Here is a 25,025-nt window from a genome sequence, read left to right as displayed (position 1 = left end):
AAACTCTACTATACCTTTAACCTCTTTTTAAACTTTAAAGAGAGGTCAAAGTGTACTTAATTGGTAGCTGTTTTCATATCAACTTCAACTAAAAAGGCTAGTTTCACTTGCAAGAATGTTTAGAGTTAAAATACAACTATGTTGAGTGTGTCTCAGAGGATGCATCAGGAATTTGCCGTCTCAAAAATTTAAAATATTTAGAAAAAGAAAAACTTGCACCCATATTCAGTCAAAAAAACTGAAATTTCCTAAATGTTTACGTACACGGCAGGCTCAAGCTGCAATGGTAAACACTGAAAAACAGTAACTGCTCATCTGCTAATTACATTAAAAGATGACATTTAAGATACACTTCCTGTCTGCTCATATTCTGCATACAACATGGCTCCAAGAAAAACAATTTGCACTTGAAATGAAGGCCCTGATTATACAGAACTGAACACATTTGGATTCATTAAAATGTGTATGTTCTAACCCAAAAGCTATCACAATATCAGACGTGGTATAAAACTCTCACACAATAGGAAGTTATTTTCCTATTGTTGATGTGATAGATAAATTTATACAATTAAGGATAAGTATAGTAGAAGATTATTAAGTACAATGTTCTTTTCTTGGCCCCGTCCTTCACTGTTAGTAATGTCCCTTAGTCCTTGATGCATCTCCCTCAGTCACCATCATTCCCTCTTCTCCTCGCCCCCCAAAAACCTATAATTTCATAGGACTTGTCTACAACTGTGAACTAGTCTGCATCACAGGGGTGTAAACTGTAGTACACATTAGCATGCCACACACTAACTGGCCTGTGTCAACCCTGCTGGTGCACACTGAAAGTTCTCTAATGCACACAAACAGTCCTGTTTCAAACAGAATTCCATTAACAGCATTAGGGAAGTTTTAATGCATGCCAGCAGGGTCTTCACTGGCCAATTAATGCACGACACTAGTGCACACTAAAATTTAAACCCCTCTGATGCAGATTACAATCACCAGGTTGACAAACCCTAATTGATTTCATTTTGTCCTTCTCTATACTCCCAAAACATCTCCGCAGATCTAGTTTTCTAAACTTATTTTGTAGTACACCTCTACCTCGATATTATGCGACTCGATATAACATGAATTCGGATATAACGTACTAAAGCAGTGCTCGGGGGGGATGGGTGGGGGCTGCGCACTCCGGTGGATCAAAGCAAGTTCAATATAACGTGGTTTTACCGATAACGCAGTAAGATTCTTTGGCTCCCGAGGACAGCGTTATATCGAGGTAGAGGTGTATGTGTGTGGGTGGCATGCATTATAAAGAACAGAAAGACGTGGCTTAACACAAGCTTGTTTGTTTCTTTTCTGATACAAAGCTACAGTATATCAAAGCAATTTAAGATGACATCTCCCCCCCAAAAAGTGACTAATGCTGTAGATGGGTTTGCAGACAGCAAAAACAAAGAATATGTTATGTGAAAAAACTTTCAGTCACTGTACATTCACAGCTTACATGGGCAGTACTTCATCAGTTAAAATTGCTATCACATTTCAGGGTACAAATCGTAGCAATATGGAAAAAAACACCACATAACAGCAACCACTGGAATTACTGGATACTGACTCCTGTCGTGCAACAAGAGTATAAGATTTTTGTAACCTTATCTCGTCAAGTGACTGAAGACAGAAAATAAAGACTTTTCTTACGAGGATCTTTGGGTGGCTCATTTATTACAAAAACACAGTACCCGTATTTTACGTGATATGATTAAGTATATTTCACAGTATTACTGCATAAACCCAATTCACACAAATTACCTATTATTCCAACTTTAGGATGTTCAACGTAATATTATTCAACTCCATGCACTCCAGAATGAGAAGCATGTATAACACCCAAACTGCTGTGCCTTAGATAGGAAATAAATAAGTTCTGGATAATTACCAATGAAGGCAGCTAAAGGCAAACATATATCTGTTATGAACCATTCCTCTGGGCAACAGATGTGCAGCACTCCACTTAATAGGCTCATGACCAAGGAAAACACCTTCTCCAGTCACCCAGTGGTCTTATTTGCAAAGTCACCACAAAACCATTGTATTGTTTATTTTATGTTAAGAGCAATATTCACCATTTGAGATGTGGGCAAGAAGCCTTAAGATGTCTATGAGTGCAAAGCTATGAAGTATCTCAGGAAATTCACACTCAGCAAAACAAAGCAATTCCAATATTTCATCACACCTAGGCTTCTTTATTTAATCTCACAACATTCCATATAGACAGCAACCTCAATCATCCAATGGCCTAGAGGAACAGGGAAATCTCTTTAAATCATTGGGTGGTCTGTTAGCTGTAGGAGCCAGCCATACAAGGAAGGTCAAAGACCCGAGCACAGACTTTAAGGCCTGCTGGTCAGTTGCTCTGATAACTTCCAGCTGGAAGTTCTCAGAATCAGCTTGTAAGGGGGAATTCCGGGAGCAAAGGACTGCTGAGAATGGCTGGTTTTCTTAAGTTTTGCTTGTGTGTGTGTATTTAAGTTCTGCAAGAGCTGAGCTTCAAGAACATTTCGTCTAGTATCTTCCTCCAGCAGCTCCCCTACCCACTCTTGCTTTGTGCAGCAAGTTTCTGAAATATACATTATTTAAAACAGGGCTTTATCCTGCAGATTTAGCAAGAGAGACATCCTTATTTTGAACAAATCAAGGTACATGCTACACAGGATATTGAGAGAGACTATTTCTTAACTGTGAAGCAGCACAGCCATGATCAATACACTGGTTCCTTGTTTGTGAGACAAAGACAATCTCATCTAGGGCAGTGGTTCTCATCCAGGGCCCCCTGGGAGGGCCACAGGCAGGTTTCAGGGGGTCTGCCAAGCAGGGCTGCAATTAGACTTGCTGGGGCCAAGGGCAGAAAGCCAAAGCCTCGCTGAATGGGGCTGAAGCCCAGGGTTCCAAACTCCGCCACCTGGGGCTGAAGCCAAAGCCTGAGCCACTTAGCTTCGCAGGGTCTGCTGTGGCGTGGGGCCCCGAGCAACTGCCCTGCTTGCTACCCCTTAACCCTGGTCCTTATATGCAGAAAAAGTTGTTGTGACATAGGTGGGCCATGGAGTTTTTAATAGCGGGGAGGGGGGCTCAAAATGAAAAAGGTTGAGAACCCCTGATCTAGGGGGCTGTTCGCATATGCTTGCTAGTGGAGGTGGTTATTTCCAAACAGCTGATCACATTTGAACAAATGCATGCTCTTACAGAGAGACGCAGAAAACTCAAATCACTGGATTTCCAGTACTCTCTATTCTATATCTTCTGGTGGAGGGAATTCAGTGAGTATCTGTATTTTGAGATTAATACTGAGGGGCAAATCAATTGGGTAAATAATGTGCATACTCAAGACTTCTGGCTCAAAGAAAAAGTTTGGAAAAAACTGTCCCTTCACTTTTTAAACAAACTTCTGCACAGTTTCAGAACAGCAATAAAAACTGATGACACATCATGAAAGGGATGCCTGGCAAGATCTCTAGCACAATTTGTAGCCCCAAAAGGTTCAAGTAAGGATTTGCAATTTGTAGAGAAAGCTTATTCAAACCTTGCCCAGGTCACCCAGTGCTAGTTACCATAATAAGAAATACTTATGGTATGAGAATCCTTCACAATGGCCAAAAAAGGAAAACAAACAAAACAAAAAAACCCACACAACCAACACTATGAAGCTTTTATATTTTAAACGTGAAATTATCTCCCCTTAACCTCTCAAATCTATTTTTACCCAGAGATAGAACTGTAACACAGGAAATTTTAGAAATAACTAGATTTAGAGCCCTATTTATATTAATGAGTTCTTGTTACAAGAGGCATGAAAAATGGAGGAACAAATGATGTCCTTCTTCTTTATGGGAACCTCTTATAAGATGCAAGTTGCAGGAATCATTTAGTTTATTTTTCCCTTTCCCGTTATTTAGTGACTCAGCTATTTCTAGAAGACTGAAACAGTTTTCATTATAAAGAAAATGTTTAATATACTGGAAGTACATTCTTAATGCAGTATACTGTGGACTATCAATGTGAATGAAACATGTTGGGACAAGGAGATGAACACTCAAGAACATACTATAAAAAGGCCAGTTTTCATGGCCTATTTAGTCTGGAGAAAAAGAATGGTTAGAAAGAGCTAATATGTAACGTGTGCTGTCAGATACAATAGCTACACGCCCCTAATACTTTAAACACAAGACCAGAGCGTAAATTATGTGCCTTCTAAATTAATTTCTCAAGGCTGATACCAATTTTAGGTTAATGTTAATTTACACCTTCTCAAGTAATTATTTATATATTTGCCGTTTGATCTTGTGTAACGTGTGCTGGTAAAGCAAGGCAATACCAGTAACTTAGCTTCATATTACGAGAAGGAGAAAGTAGGTTAAACAAAAACCAAGAAATCTAAAACAGGTAGGATTGAGCAACATCCGAATTACACAGGAAACAGATCTCACTGACAGGAAGAAAGGTAAACCTTAATGTGACTATTGTCAAATTGTTTATACTATATTCTCCCTGACTTCACATATTTAACTACAGTCACAAGAAAAACATAGCAAGAGCTTCATTTTAACACCGTCCAATAACAGGAAGTATATAGAAAATAGTTACCTCTACATGTAATTTCTGCTACTCACATCTATTTTCAGAACTTGATACACACTGATATGGGGTGTTTGTTCACTTATAAGATATATATGTTTTTAAACAGGCACCATCGAGACTTCCTGGCGTAAGTTTCACTGAACTGTATCTGTATACACAGGATTTGGATACTTAAAGTAAAAGCATCTGATTACTGCTCAGAAAAGATCAGCAGTAACATTATGGGAGTTGTTGTGCATCAATGATAGGGTTGCAACGTGTCCAGTTTTCGACCAGAAAGTCTGGTTGAAAAGGGGACCTGGCAGCGTCCGGTCAGATGTACTGACCAGACACCAAATGTCCAGTTACTGTGGGCAGGGGGGAGGTGATGGGTCATCAACTCCCACCAGTCCCTGTTCAGCAGGGGCTGCCTACTACCTGCTAGCAGGCAGGCTCTGTGTCAAGCTATGGCTCCTGTCCCAACCCTGGAGCAGAGGGAGCCCAGTGAGCGATGGGGGCGGGGGATGTTAGAGGGGGGCTCGAGGGAAGAGGCAGAGCAGAGGGGTCCAATTTTCAGAAATTAGAAAGTTGCCAACACTAATCAATGACCTTATCTTTTTGTAGTCACCAACATGTGCTATTTCTATTACAAACTCTGATGTCCAGAAATTAGTACCATAGCAAGGCTGTCAAATGCATTTTGACATAACTTGCAAGACAGGTCTATTAGCTTTTATGTTACAAAGGTAACTGTTAGTTCCCAAGCTGTCCTCCCAAGCTATTTGTTTTGAAATTGACTCACCTGTAAAGTGCACAGGCAAATCAACATCACCTTATTAGATGGCATCAAAAGCTGCTGACAGCTCGAATTGTATCTGCATGGACCCTACCTGATCTTCATCCATTACTAGGAGATTGTACTTCTTGCATTGGTAGACTTTCAGTTCCATACCAGGCTCTGTATTCAGACTGGCAAGGACCAAGGTGAATGAGGCAACAGTTGTCTTACTATAACCTTCTCTGTAATCTTAACCAAAAAAGGAAGAAGCAATATTGGTCAACCATTAGCAAGACCCTCAGCATCAGCTGTTGGTTTCCTGAGCAGAGGATGCACCAGAGCTTCTTAAAAAGAAGCTGGCACCCTTCCCTCCTTAATGAAGGTGTTAATCTCCACCAGCAATGGATCCAGTACTTTCCTCACTGGCCTTCACTAGCCAAAAAAACATGGATCCAAAGGGACAGTAGTGGGATAGAGTACAAACCACATCTATAGTTTGAAGATATTGATGGGGCACAAGTCTGACTACTTTTGTGATAAAGTAGATGCAAACCTCTTACAGACTTCAGTATTCAACACTGTTTTGCTTTATCCTCACCTAGGCACCCTTACTACATACCACTGGCTCATATTTATAGCCAGGGTAATTGAGAACAATTTTCAGATTCTACTGAGTCTGATCTTTATAGCCACGTGAAATGCCATTCAGTTGATCCAGGACTTCTAGTAAAAACAATTCTAGGGATCCTCAGTTTTGAAATACCCAAAATATATTTTTTTAAATAGCACACTGGACCCAGACAGTACTTGTGATGCAATTATTTCACCACCATTTTGCCACACATTAGTACCTGGGAAATGTAAGTCTCTGAAGACATTTCAAATATCAAGAGACTAACTTTCAAGATGAAACTTTCCTCTTCTCTTTAGCTTATGACTGCTTCTCATTATAGTATGTTAAAATACAAACACACAAAGGATATAGGACTTTAAAATATTTTTACGGTAAATCTAAACACAATGCAAGTCTATGGAGACAATATTAGCATTCAAACACGTACTGTGGAAGACTACAGCATACAGTAAGAAATGAGGAAGAGAAATCTGTTGTGACTTACTAAAATTGAGAATTCAAAGTAAAATTTTAACACTCAAAGAGGAAGAAAATAGTAAGTTAAGCCTGTTCTTCACACTCAACTCTTCTACAATGTCCTTGTAGACACACAGAGCCTGCCTTCTGGCCACAGATTTCCAAGTAATAAGCTGCTTCTGCATGAAACCCATTTACGGCATACAATAATTACTTGAGGCAAGAAGACCCCAATTCCTGAGCAAAGTCTTAATTGATAAATACGAATATATCACTGCTAATTCTTACTGGCACTGAGTGCAATTTGTTGGTATCACTCAGTGGTGATACTGGTACTCAGCTACCGAGGAATAGCCCTGGAGAATAACCCCTAAACCAGTAGGCATGGACTAAAACTAACTCTGGGACCCAACCTGAGTCATCTCAGCAAGCGAGTATTATCGCAGAGTATTACCTCTGACTAGCCTGTCAGGACCATACATGAACATAGTTTCACATACACCATGTTGTCTGTCTGTTTTCTTGGAACCATGCTGAATACCTTATAAGCATACATTCTCTTCCCTGGAGGCCTCTTGTCCAGCTTCTCCAATGGGCTATATTCCCTCCTGCTGACAGGTTTTCCATTGGAGACTCCCCCACAGGTTTCCCTAATGAGCTTAATGAAACCCTACTGCTTGTAAATACTTCCTAGAGTCTGTAGCTGAACCCTCCACAAATTTAGTTTCCCTAACTGGAAGTTTTCCTATAGTCCACTGAAACCCCTTAGCCCCAAAAGCTCAGTTCACTCTCCTGCAAGCAAACTTCTACCAGCGAGCACAGAAAGATTTAACATCTGCCCTACTTAGCTAATGTGATTAGGTATGACATGACTTCCAGTTTATATGCAGCCGGTTCACTTTTATCTTGGGCAGTAGGAAGTGGCAGCCAAAAAAAGCACTAACAAAAACCTGCACAAGTACCAATAAAAGTGAACCCAAGCTTGTAGGAAATCCACAAACCCGTCAATGTTAAAACAAACACATGCCAAAACACTCAAACATCAGACACAAGTGCCTTTGCATAACAGCTGTGAACTAGAATAAGTGTAATTTCTGCAGACAGACCCCACCCTCTGACCACAGGTTTCCTAGTAATAAGCTGCGTCTGCATGAAACCCATTTATGGCATACAAGTAACACACACAGATGCATCCAGTATGTGACAAACAGAATGTCACAGAACTTTGCTAACATGAATAAGAGATTACTTTATCTCAAAGTGTTAACTCACAATACTATCATTCCACCCTGCAGTGTCTGTTTAAAAAGAAATCCAATACCAAGAGCAATGTTGGACTACCCTACTTAATTGTGCTCAATAGCCACGGACAACAAAGATCAGCCCATAACAAAGTTCCCCTGATACAACAAGACATTAGGAAAGTTCACTTTTGTTACAGCAAGCCTTTTCCAGGGGTTCTTTCAAATATCCTTAAACATGCTAAAAAGCCAAACTTGAAGTTAAAATTTGGAGGGATAAAAATTGTACTGGGGGCTGGGCAGAGAAGAGAAGGTTATATCAAGAGAAGTACCCTTCTCCCAACCGGCTCAGATACTTAGGCCTTGTCTACACTTGCAGCAGCATGTAGTGTACATGTAGCTACATGGCACAGCGAAAAGCTCTCATGGCAGTGGGGAAAGGCTCCAGCAGCTCCTTCTTCCAGAGTCTTTCACTGCAGCATAGATGTTGGAGGCACTGGTTGGGCGTGCAAAGAGCCAAACAGGATATATACCCTATGATTGTGTCATGGCTGTATTCTACTCATATGAGCAGTGCTTCATCACCTACACACTGTTATTTATACCTATGCTAACTGGGCATTCAGTGTCTGTACCAGGGGTAGGCAACCTATGGCACATGTGCCAAAGGCGGCACACGAGCAGATTTTCAGTGGAACTCTCACTGCCTGGGTCCTGGACACCGGTCCGGGGGGCTCTGCATTTTAATGTAATTTTAAATGAAGCTTCTTAAACATTTTAAAAACCTTATTTACTTTACATACAATAGTTTAGTTATATGTTATAGACTTATAGAAAGAGACCTTCTAAAAATGTTAAAATGTATTACCGGCACGCGAAACCTTAAATTAGAGTGAATAAATGAAAACTCGGCACACCATTTCTGAAAGGTTGCCAACCCCTGGTCTGTACCCTACATGCCTCAATAAATGGAGACAGACTTAGAGGATGTATTTCACTTTTGACATAGGAATTACTCTATTCAGATCATGATTTGACTGCCTTAAGAGTAGCTAGTTTTTCTAAAGTATGCAAATGAAAGCACACGCTTCAGGGAATTCAGAGATAAGTAACATAGGAAGAAACATTAGACCACCAATGTAATATACAAAGATTACATTTAAATATCCATTAAAAAGGAATAATATATCTAGTTATTTTAAAACATTGCTTGTCATTTCTACTACAGCTCTCACATAACTATTATACATAATTATAGATAAAAATATATCTGCTTGAAAGTTACGGCTGCTATAGATTTCAGTTCTCAGAATTTGCTGAACCTAACTCAATGACTGAAAGGGAGCTGGGAATCAAAAAACGGAAGAGCGTTACTTTCCCTGATGTAACAGGCTGATATATTTTTAGAAACAAAACCAACTGTGGAAGAACTTTGGAGTACATTACACACCTAATCATAAAAACAGTTGATTTAAACATTCACAAAATGAAATCATCACAGGGTTAATTTTTAAAACACTGTCATTTGTACCAAATAGCTTGAGTCCATATTGCATTTTCATTTACAATTATGTAATAGGAAAGCTCTAGCTTGGCTTCATCTCCAAAACCTGATAAGTCTACACAAAAACTGAAAGATACTATTAATGAAGAGAAGGAAACATTTAGGGTAATAGGAAAAGAAACAAAACAAAGCAGATGAAGTGTGTCTTAACAGAAAGGTCAATCAGGCTGCAAAATAGTTTCCCACTGAATGCGATGGAAGCTCATCAGTGCTGTTCTCCAGAGGCAGACAAGTATTTTCCAACCAGATTTCTCCATCTCTTTCTATCCCTTAAAAAAAAAAAAATTACAATAAAGACATACAAAAGATAGTTGACCACTTACTGAACTTCTCTGGATATCTTGCTCAACTTTTGAGGAGAATACTGAAAGGTCCCCATTAAGAATAACCTCAGCCAGTGAGTTCACCAGAGGTGCATAATGTATAATCAGGAAAACCTATTAAGAGGGGGATGGAGAAAAGAATGTTAGACATACACAATTTTAGACACTGTAGGCATTTTCCCCACCTAATTAAATCGTTAAATTTCTTTACGTTACATAATGTCTAATAAAACCCAAACCGGGATATACTTGAGCTATAATTAGTATTCGGGAGGAACACTGACCACAATCCCTTTCTACGTCAAATTAATCTCCCTTTCCCTGAATTCCAAGCCTGATTGATAGTCTACTTGGCCAGTGTTCACTAGTTTCCTTTTATCCTCTTCCAGCTAAGCACTATGTATTCCTCCCCATTTATTTTAAGAAACATGAAGATTCTATAGCATTAGCCTACAGTCAACCCATTTAATAGAAATCTGTTATTGGGGAAAGCCAGGACAGTTAAGTGATTGTGGTACATTATATCCATAGGCCTTGTGGTATGGGGACTCCTAGCAATATCCCATGCATAAGATTTTACAAAAGCATAGCACAAGATTTGCTTGATGGAGAAAGTAGTGGGTGAAGTTCTATGGCCTGTGTTTATGATCTAGACTGACATCCTGCACAACAGTCCCTTCTGGCCTAAAGATCTAAGACTTTTCAACAGTGTAAGAACATTTTTCTTAATAGTTGTTTTTCAGTGAGAGGTATCTGGCAAGTCTCAAATCAAGAGTCAACAGTGTAATGCTGTTGCAAAAAAGACAAACGTCATTCTGGGATATATTAGCAAGGAGCAAGACACAAGAAGTAATTCTTCCGCTCTACTTTGCACTGATTAGGCCTCAACTGGAGTATTGTGTCCAGTTCTGGGTGCCACATTTCAGGAAGGATATGGACAAATTGGAGAGAGTCCAGAGAAGAGCAACAAAAATTATTAAAGGTCTAGAAAACATGACCTATGCTGGAAGATTTTTAAAAATGGGTTTGTTTAGTCTGGAAAAGAGAAGACAGAGGGGACATAACAGTTTTCAAGTCTGTAAAAGGTTGTTACATGGAAGAGGAAGAAAAATTGTTCTTCTTAACCTCTAAGGATAGGACAAGAAGCAATGGGCTTAAATTGCAGCAAAGGAGGTTAGGTTGGACATTAGGAAAAACTTCCTAACTGAAAGGGCGGTTAAGCAAAGGAATAAATTGCCTAGAGAGGTTGTGGAGTCTCCATCACTGGAGATGTTTAAGAGCAGGTTAGACAATGGTCTAGTTTTATGATTCTATATAATGTAGGAATAAGCTCAGTGTAATGTAAGAACAAGGTCCCAATGTTTTCAACATTTACGCACTTGACAGTATTATGATAGGTACTTCAGAAAAACCTAAAATAAATTCCGCCATAGTTAGGTGCTAGGTGAAAGAGACAAAAACAGTTTGAGTCACTAAACCAGCATCCTGTCTTCACTGTTTGAACACATCTGCTTATAGAACATGATATTAATCAGGCAAGTGGGAACCTTTGACTTCCTATTTTGCAGTGATGGGCTAGAACCCATATAAATCCCCTTCAGAATTTCATAGCAATATGGTCTCAAAGATTAACTTTGAGGTACCCTTTAGAAGTAACTCAGGAACGCAAGGCAGTGGCCTGCCTGCTCACAGGAATGCCCTGGCATAAACTACATTACAACTGTGCTTTGGGAACAGCAGTGGCTTCCCATCTGCTGCTGGATGCAATTCAAGTTGTTGGTTCTAATTTACAAAGCTGTTCTTTATACAGAGTATCTGGTATGCCAGTGGCCATCTCTGTGTATGCAACACTGATGGCAGAAATCACTAAAGTGGTTTTCTTAACAGTTACTTAATGTGTACTCTTCAAAACGAGATTATTTCAGTGGAGGAACCTGGCTGTCTAGCTTCCACTTTGTCAGAGGAGCTATTTATTGACCTATAGAGATCTATTTCAGGAATCCTTCATCAAGCCTTTGCTTGACTACAGACCATCGAGATATTAATTAACAATTTAATGGTGATTGAGGAGGTATAGGTTGGGAAGCGGTTTTCTCATATGTGAGTAGTTCCTATAATCCTGAATTTGTACTGACAGATACTAGCACAATGAGAGCATAAAACAAACACAGATTGCATTTTACAATTTATACTCAAGTCAGATGGACCAAGTTGTAGCACAAGACTGAGACCATACTAACGATATGCAATATAGTAGAACCATAAAGGAAGAGTTTTGCTGCATTAACTACTCAGCATCTTGATATCGATGTGGAAATATACTATTCAAAGTTATGAATAATGTTCTGCCCCTAGATACGCACATTTGATTCTCAATGATTTATAAGAAATCCCGCCCGTTGGCGAAGGTAGCATCTACACTAAAGCGCTGCAGCGAAGCAGCTGTGCCAATGTAGCGTTTTAAGAGTAGACAAGCCCCAGATATGAAGAAATAGGCCCAATGAGCTGCTGAGCAAAGCTGGGTGACATTTTTTGGATAAATAATTCATTCCTGGAGAACTATAGTTCAGTCAACCCAAAACTATTGCAAATTTGACACAAATTGTTTGGGCTAGATTCACAAGAGGGCTTAGGTGCCATTCACAAAATGGCTAGAAGACCCAGTTCCTCCTTTATTACCTTCAGCTAAGTAGTTAAAGTGGTTACCTGGAATGTGAGACACCCAGGTTAGCCCACCCCCCCACCCCCCACCTGATGCAGAGCAGGATATGAATTTGGATCTCCCATCATTGAGAATTTGAAAGTGGAAGGCAGCTTGGGTGAAAGTGATCATGAAATCATAGAGTTCATGATTCTAAGGAAGGGTATAAGGGAGTACAGCAAAATAGAGACAATGGATTTCAGGAAGGTGGATTTTGGTAAGCTCAGAGAGCTGATAGGTAAGGTCCCATGGGAAACAAGACTGAGGAGAAAAACAACTGAGGAGAGTTGGCAATTTTTCAAAGGGACACTATTAAGGGCCCAAAAGCAAGCTATTCCGCTAGGTAGGAAGGATAGAAAATGTGGCAAAAGACCACCTTGGCTTAACCACGAGATCTTGCATGATCTAAAAAATAAAAAGGAGTCTCATAAAAAATGGAAACTAGGACAAATAACAAAGGATTGGCAAACACCACAGGAACGCAGGAGCAAGATTAGAAAGGCAAAGACACAAAATGAGCTCAAGCTAGCTACAGGAATAAATTGAAACAAGAAGACTTTTTATCAATACATTAGAAGCAAGAGGAAGACCAAGGACAGGGTAGGCCCACTGCTCAGTGAGGAGGGAGAAACAGTAACAGGAAACTTGGAAATGGCAGAGATATTTAATGACTTCTTTGTTTTGGTCTTCACCGAGAAGTCTGAAGGAATGCCTAACATAGTGAATGCTAATAGGAAGGGCATAGGTTTAGAAGGTAAAATAAAAAAAGAACAAGTTAAAAATCACTTGGAAAAGTTAGATGCCTCCAAGTCACCAGGGCCTGATGAAATGCATCCTAGAATACTCAAGGAGTTAACAGAGGAGGTATCTGAGCCTCTAGCTATTATCTTTGGAAAATCATAGGAGACAGGAGAGATTCCAGAAGACTGGAAAAGGGCAAATATAGTGCCCATCTATAAAAAGGGAAATAAAATCAACCCAGGAAACTACAGACCAGTTAGTTTAACTTCTGTGCCAGGGAAGATAATGGAGCAAGTAATTAAGGAAATCATCTGCAAACACTTGGAAGGTGGTAAGGTGATAGGGAATAGCCAGCATGGATTTGTAAAGAACAAAATCACGTCAAACCAAACTGATAGCTCTCTTTGATAGGATAACGAGTCTTGTGGTAAGGGAGAAGCGGTGGATGTGGTATACCTAGACTTTAGGAAGGCATTTGATACCGTCTCGCATGATATTCTTATCAATAAACTAGGCAAATACAACTTAGATGGGGCTACTATAAGGTGGGTGCATAACTGGCTGGATAACCAGCTAGTAGTTATTAATGGTTCCCAATCCTGCTGGAAAGGTATAACAAGTGGGGTTCCACAGGGGTCTCTTTTGGGACCGGTTCTGTTCAATATCTTCATCAACGACTTAGATATTGGCATAGAAAGTACACTTATTAAGTGTGCAAATGATACCGAACTGGGAGGGATTGCAACTGCTTTGGAAGATAGGGTCATAATTCAAAATGATCTGGACAAATTGGAGAAATCGTCTGAGGTAAACAGGATGAAGTTTAATAAAGATAAATGCGAAGTGCTCCACTTAGGAAGGAACAATCAGTTTCACACATACACAATGGGAAGAGACTGTCTAGGAAGGAATACGGCAGAAAGGGATCTAGGGGTTATAGTGGACCACAAGCTAAATAGGAGTCAACAGTGTGATGCTGTTGCAAAAAAAGCAAACGTGATTCTGGGATGCATTAACAGGTTGTGAGCAAGACACGAGAAGTCATTCTTCCACTCTACTCTGCATTGGTTAGGCCTCAACTGGAGTATTGTGTCCAGTTCTGGGCACTGCATTTCAAAAAAGATGTGGAGAAATTGGAGAGGGTCCAGAGAAGAGCAACAAGAATGATTAAATGTCTAGAGAACATGACCTATGAAGGAAGGCTGAAAGAATTGGGTTTGTTTAGTTTGGAAAAAAGAGAAGACTGAGAGGGGACATGATAGCAGTTTTCAGGTATCTAAAAGGGTATCATAAGGAGGAGGAAGAAAGCGTGTTCATCTTAGCCTCTAAGGATAGAACAAGAAGCAATGGGCTTAAACTGCAGCAAGGGAGGCTTAGGTTGGACATTAGGAAAAAGTTCTTAACTGTCAGGGTGGTTAAACACTGCAATAAATTGCCTAGGGAGGTTGTGGAATCTCCATCTCTGGAGATATTTAAGAATAGGTTAGATAAATGTCTATCAGGGATGGTCTAGACCAAGGGTAGGCAACCTATGGTACGTGTGCCGAAGGCAGCACGCAAGCTGATTTTCAGTGGCACTCACACTGCCGGGGCCTGGACACCGGTCTAGGGGGCTCCGCATTTTAATTTAATTTTAAATGAAGCTTCTTAAACATTTTAAAAACCTTATTTACTTTACATACAACAATAGTTTCGTTATATATTATAGACTTATAGAAAGAGACCTTCTAAACGTTAAAATGTATGACTGGCACGCGAAACCTTAAATTAGAGTGAATAAATGAAGACTCGGCACACCACTTCTGAAAGGTTGCCAACCCCTGGTCTAGACAGTATTTGGTCCTGCCATGAGGGCAGGGGACTAGACTCGATGACCTCTCGAGGTCCCTTCCAGTCCTAGAATCTATGAATCTTCCAGGCGAGTACCCTAACCACTGGGCTACAGTCATTCTCAGTTCATACACTCTATCTCTGACCAATTATTATTCAAGACATTTAGTTCACCCCAAAATGAAATTTGTCAAATTTCACTTGGCTTTTTTTTTTTTTAAACCAACGTTTTCCAGAATGGTTAGTGAACTGAAAAATTATTGACTCTCTCTAATGTTGAGTACTTCTCAATACTCTCATTTACATGAGATAGATTAGAGGGCTCAAAGCATCTCATAAGAGGCATTTAGTGACTTAACAAGACTGATTCCCTTAGTTTCAAGTGATTGCTACTATAAGGTTTCATTTTTGAGGTCACTAAACCTAACTCAAATTGAAAATGTGGGAAACAGAAACTTAGCAGCACTGCAGTGTTTCCTTTCCTGAGGCAACAAAACAAGTGGAAACTGGTTTTTACAATGCCTACAAATAGTCATAAAGAAATCAACCTGGGAGGATACCCCCACTTATAAAAAGTCTGATTTAAGAATTCATAGATTTAAAAAAAAGTCATTTTAAAATATTATCACTTCTAGCAGAAATCAAGTCAATAATATATTTTGACCTAAATGTAAATATTTATTTAAGAATGTAAATGTATTGAGCATGTACATGAAGTATGCAGGTAGGCTAATATTTAGCTGACAGAATAAGCTTTTTTCAATCTCTAGGGTAAACAGCAATAATCCAAAGAACAAAAATGAGCATCTGGCATTTTTAAGAACTTTTATTTAACTATCTATCTATTTCACCACTCACTTAAAAGATTCCCAATTTAAAAGAAGTTTATGGTGGCACTCTGATCTACTGTAAAATTACCTAAGATGTGTGCAATCATAATGGCATTTTCAATTGTCAGAAGTTATAGCATCTGCTCAGTATTCAGCCACTCAATTTTTATTTTTGTAAATACAAGAAAGCTGATCGCATTTCACGAGACATAAAACAAGGCACTCCCTACTTGTAATTAAAGATCCCACAACATTTTGCACAAGAGTAGGAGATTCAAAACCTAATTTCTGTATGTCCTAGTCAAATTGAAATTTGGAATGCTGTATTCTGCCTGTAGTTGCAGTTGAATACCGTATTCTTCATTTCAGTCCTAACTTGTTGTAGAAAGCTGTTACACGATGTTTAACAGCTGCTGCATTCCACTTAAGAGGTGGCTGCATTAAACTAGTAAGTTAAGGGATTGTTACAAACATCTCAAAATATCTGCCTTTTACTGGTGTTCTAAAGATTTAATTAGGTAATGTTTGTAAAGTATTCCGAGAACCTCCAAGGAAAGGTACTAGTAAGTAAAAGAGTAGTAGTTGGCCCATGTGATGACCAGTGAGCTAATAATTTAAAAAATAAATATACAAGTGTCCCTTAAAGGTACGCACTGCATCTCAAACTGAGCACAATTCTCTTCAAATGTATAGCTGAAAAATAGCCCCCTAAACCACACAATTTATAATGAAATTACTGAGACCATTACAAACACCACACTGAAACGTGACATACTTGTGAGAGAAGATAGAGAGAAACTTGCAGACTTATTTTTGGACGCTCCCCACCCTACGGAAGAAAGAAAAGAATGCCCAGTTAATTACAGAAAACTAAGGTAATTACACCATTAAATAGAAGAAAGGCCAACATTTTTTAAAATAGAAGAATGTAAGTATAAACACTTGATTTATTCATGTGCACTACCTCCCCCACTTCCCCCAATGCTACTAAGTTCCAAAGGAATATGCTGACATCTTCCAGTGACTTTCCATTTCTTTGGAAAAGGATCTCAGAAGAATGCATTTTTCATTTGCTGCACGCTTGAAAATATGGCTGCACATTGTTTTTGAAGGCAAAGTTTCCTGTAATATTTATTTTTACCAGATGCTTAAGTGAGAAGTACATTTTTATCCCTCCAGCATATCCTTATCAGATGGTACTTATGAAATGACAAATTAATAAAAGGAGGCTCTTACAATTTGTTATTCCACAGAATTAAATAAGACCAATAAAAGTTTACTGGAGTTGTTGACATTCAGTTGTTGGATTCAAGTAGGTAATTCTGGCTTCACAGGCATTTTCTCTTCATAATCAGAACACAATAAATGCTCATAGAATGACAATACTTTAAAATCTCCATTAAAATTAGAATAAACTGATTTCTGAAAGAACCACCAACACCACAGAAAAGAGAACTATTTACAATATTTACAGTCTCTTTTGTCTGAAGCATGTTGTTTTAAGTCACTAGAGATATTTGCATATTTTTGCATTATAAGACATGGAAGGAAACATGGCTGAAGCACAAGACTGGAAGTCATAAAATCTGGTCTATACCTACCTCTACCACTGACTCACTGTATAAAATGAATTTAATTACTTAACCCAGAAGGGGATATGACAGGTTAAATTAATTAACATTAAAAAAAACACTAAGATCTTTGATGGCAGGCTCCACAGAAATGCAAAGTATAATAAATCTTTAGAGATGTCACACAATTATGACAAGGATAAAAAATACAAGAGGATCACAAGACACATGCAATTACCATGGAGATAGGCACTATATAAGAACCTGGATTAGATGGAATTTAAGCAAACTTTTCATCTGTTCCATACAGTAGGTAGCAAGTCTGATTCTGCTCCTTTTAATCAGTGACATGTTTTTTTTTAAAAAACCCACTGAAATTAGAAAAATAAGACTAGAGGCAGGATGCATGGATTTGAGAATTTTATACGTAAGTAACAGAGATCCTGTTTTCAATCTTAAAGATTACTTTTTTAAAAAGCATCTTTCTGATACAATTATACTGGCCTTTTAAAACATATTTCAGAGAAATCCAGGCCCAGACCTGAACTTACTGCTTCTGTCCCTACTGCTAACATTAAACGCTAAACAATGGTTAACAACTACATGGGCCAATGTACGTGAGTCTTTACCTAGGTTCATATATACCTAAAACAGCATCTCCTGGGCAGTCATCTTTTAATTTAAGAAGAACAAAGACCTGAATTATTTAAACTGTTTTTCTTGTAAAGTACTTAAATGTAGATGATATTAATTCTACTTATGGGATACACTTACTGCACAAATTACTGTAAATACTGAGTGGAAATCATTAATTATTAAGACTTAACTAATCACTAAATCATGCAAGCTATTCCTTACCTTATCTTGATTTACTAATGAATACACATAGAGAGGCAGAAACAGCCTATTAAGTAGGTGGTCTGTGAGCACATCATTTAAGAATTCACAATTAATGATAAGGATATCATTAAGATAATGTAAATGATCCAGATGTTCTGCTACCAAATCACTCAGTTTGCCTTTATTTCTGTGCCTGAAAGAGACAAAGATTTAGACATAGCTAAGGTAGAAGAACATTCAGAACTCAGTAAGATAATGTATCTGCATCTTTTTTCTGACTAATGCATGCAGACTGACTAATGCAGACATCCAAGTTACCTCCTGTAACCTTAGAGATTTGACAATCAAAATGAAGCAATTGAAGGAGTGTTGTCATTTTAATTTCACAATACAACATCCACAGTGATGAGTACAAGATTTCGGTTTTCTGGAGAAGCATAAAAATCTCAGCTGCCAATTTGTACGTGCCTTTTTAGAAGCCAGTCATGAAAGGAAACATTACAATTTTGTTTTCTATTACAAAATACTATTTAAACATTTTTATCTTAAAGCCAGTAAAACTACTTATATTTCTTCTGTACTGTTCTAACCCAAGTAAAGCTTTAAAAAACTGCTCCATACATACTCAAAGAGCAAATCCAATGTGGTGATCATGAGCAACACAGCACAAATTTTGTAGTTGACAGAATAAGAGGTTCTATACAAGTGACATCTGCCAGTTATATTGATGGCAATGGTGTTTAGATAATTAACTACTGAATAAATTTGAAAAGACTATTTTTCTAATGATACTTTCCAGAAAACTATCCTAATGTCCAGCTTTCTGAATGCGAGTACAGATATCTAAAGATCCTGTGCTTTTAGTCTTATTGTTATGCAAACAGTCCTATATATCTTCTGCATAACAATTTAGTTCAATAATAAAGTAAAGTCTATATACTTCAAACCAACTGGGATGAGGAGTAATGTGTCTCCCAACAAATCATTTATTTACAGGAATGTTAAAATTTATAAATGACTTGACAATATCCTCCTGCAATGATTTCTAACACGATCTTATAAAAATTACAGACTTGGTAGGATCATTTCTTGAGACACTAACTTAAAAGGTTTTCAATGCACCTGGCAAAAAGAAATAGTTGCAGAAGCTTACTCTTCATCAGTCTGCACACAGTTATCCAGTTCTATCACATGGCTCCCAATAAACCAAACAAGGTTGGAGAAGTAGGGGACAGCAGTTTTATCTCGAATGTAGTGCAACATAGGCTGGTTGTCCACTGAAGAGAAGTTAAAAAAAAAAGTTTCCAAATGATAAATGTTTAAAAAAAAAAACAAAAAAAATACAATCAACTTACCATTCTGAATTTTCATTACATGCTAATTTTATTTTTTACTCACACATACACACCTGTATGGGTTTATCATATCCATGAAATAGAGGTCTTTTAAAGTTTCATAGGACAACTCTTGAAAGGCTAAATGAGCCTGATACTAGGGTTATTTTTACATTGATCTCAGGATAGTAAGTAAATCTATTGCAGTTCAGAAAACCACATTCTACTCAAGTGAGTTTTCTTTTTTAAAAGACAAAGTGTAAGTATAAAGCAATAATGCTGGAAGCCAAACTTGTTAATAGACTTACATGACACTGCATTAAGGAACACAGGACTCATCAGTGAAGGAAGGGGGGAAAAAAAAAAAAAGACAACAGTTAACAGGATTAGGAACTGGGATGGTGAGACATCCTCCAAAAGGGTTAAAGAGCTAAAGCAGGAAGCATCTAAACTAAAAGATACAGGTTAGAAGGTGTTAGATCAGAACATTTACAAATGGATAGTCAGAAAATTATGAAACCTGCATGTTTGATAGTTGTGTTTTTCAAATTCAACTCCCGTAGCTCTCCAACATTCAACTTAAACTCTAGGCAAGAACATCATAAAACTTTCCTTTTTATTTAGTAAATGTACACAAAGTATGAAGTGCATCATACTTCACTGTTTCTGTAATAACTGGCTCATACACAGAAGGTTGGGTGTTAGAAGTAGAGAAAATTTCACACGGATTTTGCTTGCTAAACACCAGAAAGGGCCACACTTTGTACTCAGTGTCCAGACACCAACACATCTAAAGCAAAAATGCCTTCATGTAAATGTTGACACTTACCATCCACACTTCAGAATTTCCTTTTATTCAATACAGACCAAACAAGCAGCTTTTAAAACGTGGAGTAGAATTTTCCCCAGCCTTGTGTTTTGTAATCAATAATTACAGTTACTTTAATGTCACATTTGCCATTTTACTTCCTCCATTAGCTTGTCTACATCCAGTAATAGGCACATTCTAGCAATCAATTAAACTCTATACCTTTCTCATATACTGCTGAGAGCTAAAACTAATCCAATCATTTTATTATGTAGCTATATACTTTACAGCTTAAAACAGTAAGTTGTTGGAAGTGAAGTCTGTGAGAAAAGTGTCACTATGAGGTAAAAAGCATTGTTGTGTTTACTTTGTACCTCAAAGTTCACTAGAAAATAGTAATTTTGACTAGTCATTTTTCAGTCCATGCACAACTACAACATCCATTGATTTATAGCAAGTTTTGCAAGTTATGACAGTTTATTTCCAAATTAATATTAAATTCCTCTTTTAAATCTAATGTAAAAAGCAGTTTAAAAATTGAAATAAAAATTTAATTAAAAAGGCAACTGCAGGATAAAAACCCCTATATGAATGCACATCACCATGCAGAGCACTTCAGAGGCTAGGATTACATTTCTGCCTCCAGGCTATGCAAATGAATTTACACAGAACTACACAAAACAAATTGTTTCTATAATAGAGTGCAAGATATATATACTTGCTTGCACAAAGAACAATTTATGGTACATCAATAGTTTTTCTCCATGATGAGTGGACTATGAAATTCCAGAATTGCAGTCATAATCCAAAAAAATTAAGGAAATATATATGTTGATTTCTGCCACACAAATTACTATTTCTCTTATTATAAATGTTCAATATGTCAAGAGACCGATATCCTTAACAAGAAACTAATACTGTTTAAAATGGACAGATTGGGACCTCTACTGGCAGTTGACGTGAATTTCCTTGTGTACTTTACATTGTGTTTCAGAGTATCAGCCGTGTTAGTCTGTAACCACAAAAAGAACAGGAGTACTTGTGGCACTTTAGAGGCTAACAAATTTATTTGAGCATTAGCTTTCGTGGGCTACAGCCCTTATGCTCAAATAAATTTGTTAGTCTCTAAGGTGCCATGAGTACTCGTATTCTTTATATTGTGTTGGCACCCTTTTCTTTATCAAGGAAAATATACTGGTGTTTACAAACACACACAGTATTGTGTAAACACTTTGGCTTTAGAGTTGGTTTTTGTAAAGATTTTTTTAAAATCTATATTTAACGCATATATGTTTGTTAACACATGCATGTTAAGTAACATGCTTACAATTAATTCAGCCTTGCACAAATCAGAATCTATGCCTGGTAAATATGCATTGTTTGTAATTGTTAACATTTAACTTTAGTTACACAAAGTATCAGGTGTACTAGTCTTCTGATGCACTGAACTTACCTTTGTAGACATTTAAAGTTATAGTCCTGACAGCAATTCTGACCATGCTCTCTGGGTGGTTAAAAAATTTAATGGCCTCCGTATATAAGGCAAAATCATTAGTGTGCTGAAATGAAAATACAGCAGGCATTATGTTTTATCCTGTCAAACATTCAATTCTTTCTTAGGATTTTGCATGAAAAAAAAGTTACCCTACTAAGGTAACAAGGCAGAAAAAAAAAATCTAATCTATCACATGGTACTATAAATGCGTGCAGATATAGTCAATCTTAATCCTTTTTAAAACAAAATCTGAGTTTCAAACACCCATTAGTTTGCAGGTATATGAGTTTATTACAGGAAGCACGTATTAAGTTTCATATACTTCACATATCATCATCTCTGTACTTTTTAAAGAGCTTTGATGCCCTCTTCTGGCAATAAACTATTATGTGGATAGATAGAAAAATAAGACTAAGGTTGTGTGAAAAGATCACCTCTTAGACCTGCAACTGCACCAAAACGGGTGGGTCTTTTTGCCCACACTGATCCTCACTGACTTCATATGGGATCTGTCTGCATGGATTCAAATGCGGAATTAGGGCTTTAAGATAACAGGCTTACAATTGAATAAAGTACTGTAGTAAATAGACAAAACTCTAGGTTCTATGAGTAAGCACTACATTTGAAACACCAGAATTCTGAATTAACTTAAGTTTGAAGTTATGTTGCACTTTATGTTGCAATGCCAAGTTCTGTGGGCATTTGTAATTCAAATATAGCAGTTGACTTACACCAAAACATCAATATTTACTGACTAAAATCCATGAAGTAGTTTGTTTTAATATACCCATGCAAAATGCCAATGACTGAAATTTCTGTAAATTTAGATATAATCAAATTTAAGTGCAAAAGAATATCTAAATTCTTTTAAATGAAGGTCTCACTATGCAATATTTTAAAAGCTATTTAATTTTTTAAAGCAGTGATTTAAAAAGCTAACTATTTTGGTTTGATGTTATTACAATGAAAAGGCAAGACACTAACAGAATCACTAAGAACATTAGCTTCTGCCATCCACGTTGCAGTGTATTTATACTTAGGCAACGTCTACACTATGGGCACCACAGCGGCACAGCTCCAGCTCCAAAGCAAATGCCGCGATAGTGTAAACTCACACTACGGTAATAGAACTTCACCTTCCCAAGCAATGGCAGCTACGTTGACTGAAACATTTTTCAGTTAACCTAATCGTGCCTACGCCAGAGGTTAGGTTGGCAGAGCTACTACATTGAGGGGTGTGTTTTTATGTTTCCCCTGGAGCACCATACCTATGTTTAAGGGTAGACCAGGCCTTCATTTCAGAGGTGGTAGTAGTGAATCAAGAAAGCTGGTTGTGGGCTGGGATTAGATGAGGTTATCCTCTACTGTTAATCAGTTTTGGACTACCAATGAATACTTCGCTGTGTATTTGTGGACTTTGCTGAAAAACTGCACATCTAAAATCTCACCGTCACTATTTTTTTAAAAAATGATACACACTAATAGTGTGCCAAGATATTATTTGCTGATGCAGTTAACAGTGGGAATTTAGACTTTATTTTATTACAGAAATAAGACATTGCACTCTAATTATTGCCTGTGCAAACAGTATAAAGCTTTTAACATCTGTTAATTTAATTAAGACCAGTATGAAGAGTGGGAAATACACGGGACAGACATTTCATAGCACAAAAAGATTTCCCCACACACTTGCTACAACACACAAAACCTGATTCTGAGATTCTTACTCAGGCACATTGTTACTACAATACAAGTCATTTTAAACTGCAAGACAATGGGGAAGGGGCAGTCCTCAGAAGAAGCTTGAGTTGAGATAGAGAAGTGCTAAGGCTCATGGGTGAGAGGAGTCTGCCTGGGATCCACCAAAGTTTTGGCCTTAAACTCACTTCTGTATATACTGTAGTTAATAAGGCTTTTTACTGTAAATTCTTCTAGACACTTACCTCATTGTAAAAAAAGTGTACAGTGTGATTGTTGAGTTTCAGGGAAAGCGTTTTCAGAAATGAGATATAATATGCCATGATCTCCTCATCAGAAAAGTCAAATTTGTGGACAATGATAGAATTTACGTAGTTATTAGAGAGCAAATAATCTGAAATATAAAACCATATCACAAATCACCACAAAGGAAAATCATCATAAAATAAGTTTTATGTAGGCTTCATAGAATTTAATATTTCTTTATAATTGATGGATAATATTAAGGTTTATTTTTGAATTTTTTTATCATTTTAAATTTTCATAGTTGTGAAAACATATAGGTTAAGCATTTTTTGTTTTTAATCTATTTAAATTTTCACACTATGGAGGATGGCAGGGAGGAATCAGACAGTTTAATGACAGTAGACCCTGAGATTAAAAAGTTAACATTTCATAACCACTAAAACACAAATTGTCAACATCATGTGTCAAGACACATGAAGTATATATCCTTAAATCTAAACTCTAAATTCTCAAGCAGCATTTTTCTTATTTTGCCCCCACAAATGTTGATCACCACCAACAGAAATGGGTTTTCTTTTAGGTTTTTGTTTGTTTGGGGGTGTAGGAGCCGACATTAAAATCAATGTTTACCGACACTTAGCAATACAAATCTAATCCATCCAAGCCTAGTTTTATGGTTTTTTTTATGATAGATAGATAGATATAGCTGGACAATGAAAAGTGTTTTGTAAGCGCAACCTAGCTGTAATCAAGTCTACATTTGACAACTAAATACCCCTATTTTAAGTTTAACAATGCAAATGATTACTTCAATTAGCAGTAACACATAGAAGTCATCCTCATTAACGTCTTGCAAAAGGCTTGGCTCCCAAAGATAGGATTATAATGAGAACAGAACACACTTGTCTGCATTATGTTTCTTCTGTAAGCATGCTGTAGCTAGTAATCAAATCTTAGGCATTACAAATCAAGTATTTATTTAAAATAGCATTTTTCCCTCCATATTATTTACCCTCCAAAGTTTATGCATGGACTCTCTCCTGGCCAATTTTGTTTCTCTTATTTAGCAACAATTTATTTTTTTCTCCCTTCATATGTTTCCAAAGGACCTTAAAATTAACATGGTGTTTTGTTTGGATACCAACCCCTCTGATCACAGAACAGCTACAGCAAAAGGCTTTGTTAGCAAGTGTATGCTTCCATTGCTAGTTCTGCGACAATTAAGTAAATACATTTGAGACCCTAACTAATCAGTGATTTTCTACGGTTGTTAGTTTTTAAATTCCTCATTTGAGTATAAAATTTATAATCTGCAACCTACGCAATACAAATT

The 25,025-nt window shown here is 37.5% G+C and overlaps 1 protein-coding gene across 1 annotated transcript in view; it reads right to left on the bottom strand.

The window, feature by feature from the left end:
• CLEC16A (C-type lectin domain containing 16A) overlaps positions 1-25,025 on the bottom strand; it is a 182,067-nt gene that overhangs the window by 140,441 nt on the left and 16,601 nt on the right. Inside the window, exons 4-10 of the mRNA XM_039490309.1 lie at positions 23,692-23,840; positions 21,707-21,812; positions 19,754-19,759; positions 19,265-19,388; positions 18,130-18,304; positions 16,476-16,529; positions 9,599-9,712 (exon numbers count right to left, since the gene is read on the bottom strand). Coding sequence (XP_039346243.1) covers positions 9,599-9,712; positions 16,476-16,529; positions 18,130-18,304; positions 19,265-19,388; positions 19,754-19,759; positions 21,707-21,812; positions 23,692-23,840 — 728 coding nt within the window. The remainder of the gene's footprint in view (positions 1-9,598; positions 9,713-16,475; positions 16,530-18,129; positions 18,305-19,264; positions 19,389-19,753; positions 19,760-21,706; positions 21,813-23,691; positions 23,841-25,025) is intronic.

This window comes from Mauremys reevesii, linkage group 10, assembly GCF_016161935.1.
Source record: "Mauremys reevesii isolate NIE-2019 linkage group 10, ASM1616193v1, whole genome shotgun sequence".
Taxonomy (NCBI): Eukaryota; Metazoa; Chordata; order Testudines; family Geoemydidae; genus Mauremys; species Mauremys reevesii.
This window is presented reverse-complemented; position numbering and strand designations above follow the sequence as displayed.